We start from the raw sequence: 11,525 nt of genomic DNA on the forward strand, positions 1-11,525 counted from the left end.
TCTTTCCTCCCTTCTTTGTCTATGTGTCCAAGATGGCTTCCTTCTTCATGCTCCATTCCTTTCCTGTCTACTTGTCCAAGATGACTTCTCCCCTCACTCTTCACTCCCTTCCTTGCCTACCCTGTCCAAAATGACTTCTCCCCTTGATCTCCATTCCCTTCTTGCCTTTCTGTCCAAGATGGCTTCTCCCTTCACTTTCTATTCTCTCCTGTTCAAGATGGCACTAGCCTTCATTCTCCAGTCTTTTCCTGTGCTTATTTTTCCACCTATGCATGTATCACTACTTGGCAGTTATATTTTCATTTGTTTACTAGTTTTATGGCTAGTCTCCCTCACTTGAACAAGGGCAGCAACTGTGTTCACAGACATATAGATGTTTCCACAGACAAACACTCAATCACTTTTCTGGCAAAATGAATTGAACAGTGAGTTCAGGCTTGCCTGAGGGAGAGGCTGTCAGGGAATCTCTGAACATCAGCCCAGCTACCTGTGTCACTGCTGGTCTCTTCGTTAGTTTGTTCTAATACCCTGAGCTCTGCCTTGCCCACTCTGGGACTCACAGCATCCTCCTGCCACCTCTCACTCTACTTACTGTCCCACACCGAGGCTTCCATTCTAGGCCTCCTGATGTGGCGTGTTCCCCCACCACACCACTCTGTGCTGATAGGCGAAGCAGGTCTGTGAGCAACCAGGGCTTCATGCATCTCAACCTCAGCCCAGCCAGGGTCAATCTCCCAGGCAGAGGCCCTGCCTTGTTCGATGCTGCTGGTTCCAGTTTAGCTTGTCATTTCTGCCATGTGGGCCAGCCTCTGCCTCCGGATTCTCTCCATGTTTTCCTTCTCCAGGATTCCTAGGTTCTCTTGCTCACCCTCAGCTTAGCAGGATTTTCAGTGAATGTATGGGGAGAATGGCTGCCTGGTCAGGGATAAAGGGTCGATGGCAAATGCACTACATTCAGTAGTCTCCATTGTTCATGGTTTTACTTTCTGCAATTTCAGTTACTCATAGATAAGTGTTATACAAAAATATTACATGGAAAGCTCCAGACATAATTCACAAGCTTTAAATTGCTCATCTTTCCGAGCACCCATGTTGAAATCTCACACCATCCACTTCTGCCCTGCCTGGAATGTGAGTCATCCCTCTGTCTAGCTATCCATGCTGTCTATGCCCCCTACCGTTAGTCACATGGTAGCCATCTTGGGTATCAGACAGAAAAAACACAGTACGTAGACGGTTCCGTACTTACTTCGTGCAGTTTCAGGCATCCATTGGGTGTCTTGGAACACATCCCCCATGGGTAAGGGATGACTGCTGTCTTAAGAGGAGACTTTCAAGCATCCTGCAGATGGGGTGGTGCCCAGGAGGGTCTTTGGTTCCTCTTTGTAGAACATTCTCAGGTTTTCCCAGCTTGGGCATGTGGCTGGATCTGAGTCCTCTCTTTTTTTCATATGGCGCAGTGTCAGTTCTTCCATCTTCTGCAAGGTCCTGCAGAGGTCTTTGCCAAGTCATAGCTATTAGTAGGGACATTCCTCCAGCCCACCAGGAAACACACCCTCCGCCCCACAACAAAAAAGAAAAAGAAACAAAAACAAAGACTCAAGGATGCAGCACTCACTGGGAGCAGTACTTACTCAGGTTTGCTGTTTCCTCTGGTAGTTCAGGTAGGGGAAAATCTGCATCGTTTCTCCTACTTGTCACCATGTCATAGGTCAGTGGTAAATCTGAAAGTCCACAAACTGTATAAATCCAATTATATGGCATTCTGGAAAAGGTGAAACTATGGAGACACTAAAAAAGATCAGTAGTTGCCAGGTGTTAAAAGGAAGGATGAGTCGATGCATCATGTAGGGGCTCTAGGGCAGAGAATCTGCTCTGTGTGATCTTACAACGGTGAACACATCATCACACAAATCCAGACCCATAGCATATGCAACCCCCAGAGCGAGCCCTCATGTAAACTGTGATGAAGACATGGCAGTGTAGGTTCATCGACTGAAACACAGACCACTCTAGTTCCAGGAGGTCGACAGTGGGGGAGGCTGCGCATGGGGTATGGTGTATATGAACTGTCTGCACCTTCCTCCCAGTTGTGCTGTGAATGTAAAACTGCTCTTAAAAAATACATAGAAGGGGAACCAGCAGTTAGCGTAATGGCTATGTCGCTGGACTCCCACGTAGTCGACCGCAGTTCGCGTCCCGGACCCGGTGGCTTAAAACTCACACTGGGCGCGTGTGTGTGCATGCCCAAGATCCTGAGAGGAGAATGGAGGAGAAGGGATTGTGGCGTGACCATCCCCCCTGGGGGGTGATTTCTCGCTTTCTGTCTCTATGTCTCTCTCTGTCTGGCGAGCGCACACGCCCTATAGCAAAAACCTCTCCAAAAAAGAAATATATGCATAGAAGAAGGCTGATGGAGGACAGGAGTAACATGTTGATGTCTGGGGTTTACATCTTGGTCCGAGCCATAGTAGCCCCAGCCCTCTCTTTCTTCCCACCCAGGGTAGAGGAGGCAGAGAAGGTCCCTGGCCAGTGCTGTCTTGGTGTGTACAGAGCTGGTAGTGACAGTCTGATGTCCTTGGCAGGTGGCGTGGAGACTGAGATGATCCGCTTGGTGAACGGCTCGGGCCCACATGAGGGCCGTGTGGAGGTGTACCACGACCGTCGCTGGGGCACCGTGTGTGATGACGGCTGGGACAAGAAGGACGGGGAAGTGGTGTGCCGAATGCTGGGCTTCCGTGGCGTGGAGGAGGTGTACCGGACGGCTCGATTCGGGCAAGGTAAGGTGCTGCGGAGGCAAAGGCCATGGAGACAGGGCCCGTGGATCCTAGAACTGGTCTTCTCTGCAGAGCTCGAGTCCTCTCAACTGTGATTCTGCCAAGTGTCACCTGGCCTCTCCCTGGAATCTTCTAGCAACCAGAACTCACTGTGTGTAGGCAACGCAGTCATCTTCACATAGCTCTGATTATGAGACTGTTCTTGCTTCCCCTCAGTTTCCCCACTGACCCTCATTCTGAGATCTGTGTTTCAGGCACATAGCTAGTCCCTCTCACTGAACACTTACCTAGCACTCACTGTGTTCCTGGCAATGCTCTAAACTACAGTATTCACTCGTTTAATCTTAACATTATGAAGTAGATCCAGATATCATTCCTATTTTCCAAAGAAGAAACAGAGGCACACAAAGATTTAGTAACTTGCCCAAGGTCACACAGCTAGCAAATGGCAAGGCCTGGGTTCAGACCCAGGCAGGCAGCTTAGGAGCGCATGCTCATGCTCTTTGTTTTTATTTTTTTGGAGAGGTTTTTGCTACAGGGCACGTGCACTCACCAGAAAGACAGAGAGAAAAAGACAGAAAGAGAGAAATCACCCCTTGGGAGGGATGGTCATGCCGCAATCCCTTCTCCTCCATTCTCCTCTCAGGATCTTAGGCACGCACACATGTGCCCTGTGTGAGTTTAAATCGACTTAAACTCACAGTCAACTGCATGAGAGTCCAGTGACAAAGCCATTACTCCAACTGCTGGGCCCAGGAGTGCATGCTCTTAACCATTCTGCTGGCCTATCTCTGCCTCTTCTTGAATTGTCTCTTTTCCAGATGACCAACCCCAGATATTTCATTCTGTCCTCATAGGATGACATCTGGAAAACCTTTACTATCTTGAGCCTCCCCTTTGGCTCAAGTGTATCTCCTCCCTCTGGTAACATAAGTGGTGCCATAAGTGGTACCCTTCCTAGCTAGATGCTGATTTGAACTATTCATCCCTTTCCTGTTGCAAGGAAAACAGCCCCTTCCCAACCCCAGGCTCCTTTACTTCACCTTATCTGTCTCTCAGGCTAGCTTTCTGTGTTCCCTTGCTAGGACTGCTATGACAAATACCATAGACTGAGTGGCTTAAATAATAGCAGTTTATTTCCTCACAGTTCTGGAGGCAGGAAGTCCAAGATCAAAGTGTCAACATAGCTAATCTCTCTCAGGCCTCTCTCCTTGGCTTCACTCCAAATCTTGGTTGTACATGTCTTAATCTCTCTGTATGTGTCCTAATCTCTCTCTCTCTCTCTCTGTTCTTTTTTTTTTTTTTTTTGTTTTTTACCTTAGGGAATGCATATGCACTCACCAAAAAGACGGAGAGAAACAGAGAGAGGAAAAGTGAGAAATGATCCCCCAGGGGGATGGCCACACCACAATCCCTTCTCCATTCTCCTCCTGTGATTTTGGGTATGCACGTACCTGGGCCTGGCATGAATTTCAAAATGCAGGTCCAGGATTCAAACCATGGTTGGCCATGTGAAAGTCTAACACTATAGCCACTACACCACCTGCTGGCCCCCCTAATCTCTTCTTATAAGGATGCCAGTCATATCATGTTAGGGCCCACGCTAATGACCTCATCTTACCTTAATTATCTCTTTAAAGGTTCTGTCTCCAAACACACTCATCTTTTAAAGTACTGGGGCTTAGGACTTCAGCATGGGAATTTGTAGGAGAGACAGTTCAACCCATGACATGCCTCTTACCATGGTCACCAGCCTAGTTTACTTAGTGTATTATAACAAAATACCATCAACTGAGTGCCTTTTAAACAGCAGTAATTTATTTTTCACAGTTCTGGAATCTGGGAAGTCTAAGATCAAGTTGCCGGCAGATTCACTGCCTGGTGAGGGCCTGCTTCCTAGTTCATAGCTCCATCTGTCCGTGTTCTCACATGGTAGAAGGGTCAAGGGCATTCTCAGGGCTCTGTCTTATCAGAGTACTAATCCCATTCATCAGGGCTCCAATCCTGTAACCTAATCGCAAAGGCCCCACCTCCTAATACCATCACTTTGTAGATTGGGACTTTAACATATGAATTTGGGGGAACACAAACATTCAGTGTTGCAGCCACAAGCCAAGCTGACATGAAGATCCATACACAGACAACAGAAAGCACGTATTACTCACCAAGATATGCTGAAACTCACAACAGTCTACCCACTCACACAATCTCATATGTGCTCTCTCCTCTCACTGCAAGCATGGAGAAACCTGTGTGGACTCACAAGGAAAACGATGTTCCCATGTGTACAAACCTGTTACTTCCCACACTGTAAAATAGTGAGCTCTTCCTTGGCCACATGGTCTCAGGCCCGCTTCTCCATTCTGAGTCTTGATGTCTTAGTCTGTGATTAAATAGGCTTGCAGTCTATGATATGCCCTCTGGTCTCATCCCTCAGGGATTTAAAGGGCACAGCAGGTGGCATAGTGGTTAAGGTGCTGGACTACCACATGGTCAACTGCAGTTCAAGTCCCAGACCTAATGTCTTGAAAACCACATCGGGTGCATGTGTGTACATGCCTGAAATCCCGAGAGGAGAGTGAAGGAGAAGAGACTGTGGTATGGCCATCCCCACTGGGGAGTGATTTCTCACTTTCCTTCTCTCTGTATCTCTCTGGTGAGAGCATGTATTCTATGACAAAACTTTAAAAAAAAATTTTTAAAGACACTTCTGTTCACCTTCCAAGAGATGCTATGTCCTAGTGGATGTGGAAGGGGTTTGGGCTGATCCTCTCATACTTGGTCACCAGGTCCCCTTAGTAACCCGTGGACTGCAGTCAGCCAGCTGCATCATGGACTGGACCTGGCGATTCCAAAGCCGTGGCTGTCCAACCCCCTGTGCAAAATGGCTAAAGGGGCTCATGGTACAACATGAAGGGAGGGATGACCTGTCCTTTTCATATGGGGACACAGACCCAAGTCACATCCAGACTGGCATGGAAGACTTACTTCTTCACAGTCGTCTTTTTCCGCATCCCCATGATGGGGTTGCCACATTTCTTGGTCACAGTCTCACCCTTTAGATCCTAATTATCTTGACTAAAATGGACTTTTGGTGAAATCAGTTGAAATAACAGAGAGGGTACCTACCAATTCTCACATACCCTGGCCTCTCCATTTAAGGGCCAATCCAAGGGGGTTGATCACACAGAGTGCAACCCACCAGGAGAGAGCACTTCCTCCCACCTCAGTCTTTGGGCTGGATTCCAGTCTGTTTTCTTCAAGGAAAACCACCACTGTGGTATACAGGAGGCAGAATAAGAAGAGTCCTCACCTTTCTATTTTGGGCTCCAATGAACCCTCCTTCAAAAGTAAAACCTTTTTCAAGAAGCCAAAAGGGGTTATTTCAAAGGTCACGAGTAGTGTTAGCCAGGTGCTGGGCCCATGATCCTATGAACTTTGTGGCCTTTTTTATTCAAATTCCTCCTGATTTTGTACCACATAACATGTTCAGGGAAGCCACTTAATTTAATTGCCAGAGGGTATGTCATCACCAGAGAGAGAGAGAGAGAAGGAAGAGAACATCCCCTAGTGGGGTGTGGTCATCACTCTGCAATTCTTTCTCCAACTTATCAGGATTTTGAGCATGCACACACGTGCCTGGTATGTTTCTCACGCCACTGAGGCTGGGATTCAATAACAGTCAGTCATGTGGCATCCAGCTTCCTTAACCACTAGGTCTCAGAGACAGCCTTCTCCCTTAATCTTTATACCATTCACCAGGAAGCCGGATTTGCCTCTACAAATGCATCAGGTTTGTACTGTTATGTCTCTCATTATAGTCTGATAATTTGCCTCATATGCCATTCAAGACCTTGAATGGCAGTAGGTAGGCAGGCCAGGTGTCACTGCTGGGCACACAGAGGGAACTGGAGGCCTGGGTGGGGAAGGGCCTCCAGGCTGCACTCCTCACCATCTCTTCTTTCCACCAGCAGTTCTGGGCACCTTCTGTGGACCAGGGACTAGGTACAGTGGGAGGCACTCAGCTGAGCAAGACTCGCCCCAACCACAGCAGGTTCAGCCTACCAGAGCATTCCAAATGGTTTGGCAAGATCTCTAAGGCTGTAGTAGCTACTTAGGGGAGGAGAGGCCCACTTCCCCTGGCATGGGCAGGGCCATGGATACATCCCCACTCACCCGTGCCGACTCTACTCCTACAGAACTCTCAGTACCTCCAACATTTCTGTTTCTTCCCTGCTCTCTGGAGAACTTCCTCCCCTGCTAGCCAAGACCACCCTCACCAGGACCCTCTTGCTCTGCCTCCTGCTCCTCATCACATGCCCTTCATTCTTAAAAGGTGCTTTTCTCCCTTGGCCCCTCCTTTTCCTCCTCTGCCTCTGCTTTTTTCTTATACTCCCTATATTCTGCCTGGAGGCTGCCTCCATGCCTGGGGCTTCGCCACCACCCAGACCTCCCGCTCTGTCTCAGAGCATTCAGCTGAGCTCCAACACTCCTGTCCCATTATCTCCCAAATAGCTCTTTTTTTTTTTTTTCCTTCTGTTTTTGGAGAGGTTTTTGTTATAGGGCGCATGAGGTCGCCAGACAGACAGAGAGAGACAGAGAGACAGAAAGCGGGAAATCTGATGGCTACGCCGTCATTCCTTCTCCATTCTCCGCTTGGGATTTTGGGCATACACGCACATGTGCCCTGCGTGAGTTTAAGCCACCGGGTCCATGACTCGAACTGTGGTCAACTATGTGGGAGTCCAACGACATAGCCATTACGCTAACTGCTGGTCCCATCTCCCAGATAGCTCTACTCAGGAGCCCTGGGCACCTCCACCAGGGCCTATCAAAATTGCATTCTTTTCCTTCCCTCCAATTGCTGTACCTCCCTCATCTTGGTCCATGGCACCACCAGCTCAGCCAGACTGCTATCCAGATAGAACCAGAGATGGACCAGCAGTTGGCGTAATGGCTATGCCACTGGACTCCCATGTAGTCGACTGTAGTTCAAGTCCCAGACCCGGTGGCTTAAACTCACGCTGGGCACGTATGTGTGTGTGCCAAAGATCCTGAGAGGAAAATGGAGGAAAAGGGATTGCGGCATGGCCATCCCCCTCTGGGAGTGATTTCTCACTTTCTATCTGTCTATCTCTCTCTGTCTTTCTGGCGGGTAAATGTATCCTATAGCAAAAACCTCTCAAAAAAAAAAAAAGAAAGAAAAAAAAAGAACCAGGAATACTTCCTCCTTGTCAGCTACTTCATATCGCCTTGTCTGTTTGGTTCCCAAGTCCTGCAGATTCTACCAATGTGCACTCCTCTGACATCTCTCAAACCTGTCCCCTCCTTTCTGCTCTCACTCCCTTGTCTTGTCTAGGGAGCCTGGGCCGGGTAAGCAGTAGCTAAGAGCTCAGATAGCCAGGGAGACAACCAACCAGGATGGAATCCCATCTCTGCTACTTACTAACTGGTGTCCTTGAGCAGACGTCTAACTTCCTGAAGCTTCAGTTCTTCTCATTTTTAAGGATTATTGCAGATGTTAAGCAAGACATTGTATGTCAATCAACTGGCACAATGAGGCACCGTCGTACACGTCTGTCTGCTCTGTATTGGGCAGAGAGGGAGGTGTCAGTCCAACTGGGCCTCGTGGTAACTCCAGTCCTTTATGAGCAACTCTCCTCATGACCGCTGCACCACCACCTGCAGGCTACCGCCTGTCACCTTCCTCCTTCACCTGCCAGGGATCTTTCTAAGATAAACATTTGCTCATATCAGCCCCTACCTGGATACCCAGTGGATCTTTATTGTTCTCAGGATCAAACTTTGTTTCCTTTGCTTAATACTCAAGGCCCTTCTGAATCCACCTCCTGTCCACCTTCCTCCTTGTCGTATGTCCTCCCATCAAACACGTGTGCCATGGTTCTCGGAGCACAGTCGGATGTGATTTCGTGTTGCCGGGACTTCTTGTGTACTCTTCCTCCTGCCTGGGAGGCTTTCCCTCCCTCTCCAGCTAGCAAAATCCTTCCCGGCTTCTAAAGTCAACTCGATTATCATCTCCTGAGAGAAGCTTTTCTGACTCCTGATTGTTCCCCAACCCCTTAAGGTGCAAAGGCCCCACTCTGCTCCCCTAGCATTTTTTGTGCATGTCTCTGTCCTCACACCACTCATACTCTCCTGGTGGTTGATGTCTATGTGAACATCTTGAAGGCTTTACCTTTGTAGTTCCAAAACCCAGAACTGTACCTGGGACAGAACAGGTACTAGATGAATGTGGTAAGAAAGGAAAGGAGGAAGGTTAGAAGGGGAAAAGTGGGGACCAGCAGCGGACTCCTGCATAGTTGACTATGGTTCAAATCCCTGATCTGATGGCTTAAAACTCACACCAGGCATGTGTGCATGCGTGCCCAAGATCCCAAGAGGATAATGGAGGAGAAGGGACTGTAGCATGGTCATCCCTCCTGGGGGGGGGGGGGAAGGGGCGGGATTTTTCTTTTTCTAACCCAGAACTGTACCTGGGACAGAACAGGTACTAGATGAATGTGGTAAGAAAGGAAAGGAGGAAGGTTAGAAGGGGAAAAGTGGGGACCAGCAGCGGACTCCTGCATAGTTGACTATGGTTCAAATCCCTGATCTGATGGCTTAAAACTCACACCAGGCATGTGTGCATGCGTGCCCAAGATCCCAAGAGGATAATGGAGGAGAAGGGACTGTAGCATGGTCATCCCTCCTGGGGGGGGGGATAGTGGCGTGATTTCTCATTTTCTGTCTTTCTGTCTCTCTGTCTCTCTGGCAAGCATATGCACCCTATAGCAAAAATCTCTCTCAAAAAAGGAAAAAAGGATGGAGAGAAGGAGAGGAGGAAAGGAGGGGAAGAGAGAGGAAGGAAAGAAAGAAGGGGAAGGAAGGGGAAGAGGAAGGAAGAAACAAGAAAAGGATGGAGGGAGAGATTCCAGTGCTGTCTGATCCAAGTCCACCCCAGTGTAATGTGAGACTTCTCCAATCCCTGGCAGCTCTCCCAGTAGTCTGGCACCATAAAATGTTTCCTGGACTAGTAATCAAATTATGCATTTCCCTGGAGAAAAACAAGGAATGACCAAAATGGGAGAGCCTTGAAGATGTTTTAAATTTTAAATTGGCCCATGACGTGCTGGAAGGAGTAATGCAAATGGCAGACAGAAAGTGATAGCTGGCAGGTCAGCCAGGTGGCGTGGTGGCTAAGGCAGCCGGATCCCACATGGCCAACTGCATGATGCAAGTCCTGGACCTGGTGGCTTGAAACACAACCTGCATGTGCATGCCCAACATCCCAAAAGGGGAATAGAAGAGATGGGATTGTACTATGGTCATCCTTCCCTGGAGGGTGCTTTCCTACTTTCTCTCTTTCTCTTCTTCTCTTTATCTCTTCCTCCCTCTCTCTCTAGCAAGTACACATACCCTATAGCAAATCAAAAAAAAAAAAAAAAAAGGAAAGGAAAGTGGGGCTGGAACAAGATCTGATCTGGGAGGACAGGAAAGGGAAGGGAGTGGAATATAGCATAACTGGAAATAGCCTTAGACCCACAGAGAAAATCTCCCTATGAGACAGTAAAGGAGGGAAGGACAGGTACAAGTTGGTAGGTTTGTAGGTGAGAGTGGGTGGACTGAATGGGGCTGTTTACTCCTAATTCTCATTCTAGTCACTATTTTTTTTTCTAAAATAAGATTTGAATACTGAGAGATGACTTAGTGCAAAGGTCTGTCATCATTTTCTGTAAGGGTCTGAAGAGTAAATCTTTTCAGCTTTGTGGACCAGATGGTCTCGGGAACAACTACTCAATTCCACAGTTGTAGCAAGAAAGCACCATTCACCATATGTAATTGTGTGGGTGGAGTTGTGTTCCAATAAAACCTTATTCACAGAAACAGACAGTGGGACAGATCTGGCCCATGGTTTGCTACTCCCTGGCTGAGTGCTATGCCCTGTGTACTGTGGATGGTGATTCTGTGAGGAATGAGGACTGGACTGGTCGGGTGTCAGAGGGCGAGTCCTGGTCTCTTCCCCTAAATAGTTTTGGGACTGTACATGAGTCTCTTAATCTTTCTGGGGTCTCAGTTTTCCTCTCTTAAATCTCTGTTAAAATAGCTGTCCTGCCTATTCTGCCTACTCTGTGTGAGGCCCAGATGGAAGCTCATTGGGTTCAGTGTAATGTATTCCTACTATTAATGTTATTTTAGATAAATACATGAAAGCAGGAACATTAGCTCCATGAGGCAGATTGTTTTTGTTTTTGTTTTTGTTGCTTTGTTTTTTCTGGGTTCATTGATATGTTCCAAACACCCAGAGTAGAACTGAACTACACTACAGAGATTTGTTGAGTGAATGAATGATAAGAATAAAACAAAATCTTCACTTACTCATCCAAACAGCATCACTTTCAAAGAGCTTTTATTGCTGTATTTATCAGACCACCCACGCTCCAGTCCCAACTTCACCTCCTCAAGATAAAAGGGTACCTTGTTGCCCCATTTGTCTTACCCAGAAAGTGGAGCACATAATACCCTTCCTTAGTCACCTGATAGAGCTTTGTCATGTAGCTCAAGAGCGATAACCAGTAGAACAGGGCTTCTCAGACTAGACTAAGCATCTAACTTGCCTGGGGATCTTGTTAAATGCAGGCTCTGATTCAAGACTGAGAAGGGCCCTGGACTTTGCCCCCTTCTCCCTCCTTCTCTCTCTTTCTTTCTTTCTTCCTTCCTTTCTTTCTTTCTCTCGAGAGACAGTGCTGG

At 47.8% G+C, this 11,525-nt stretch overlaps 1 protein-coding gene across 1 annotated transcript in view; it reads left to right on the plus strand.

Moving 5' to 3' along the window:
• The window catches only part of SCARA5 (scavenger receptor class A member 5), a 127,709-nt gene that overhangs the window by 109,690 nt on the left and 6,494 nt on the right, over positions 1-11,525 (plus strand). The window contains exon 8 of the mRNA XM_006153217.3: positions 2,586-2,780. Coding sequence (XP_006153279.1) covers positions 2,586-2,780 — 195 coding nt within the window. The remainder of the gene's footprint in view (positions 1-2,585; positions 2,781-11,525) is intronic.

The sequence above is a fragment of the Tupaia chinensis genome, unplaced genomic scaffold, assembly GCF_000334495.1.
Source record: "Tupaia chinensis unplaced genomic scaffold, TupChi_1.0 Scaffold000366_1, whole genome shotgun sequence".
Taxonomy (NCBI): Eukaryota; Metazoa; Chordata; class Mammalia; order Scandentia; family Tupaiidae; genus Tupaia; species Tupaia belangeri.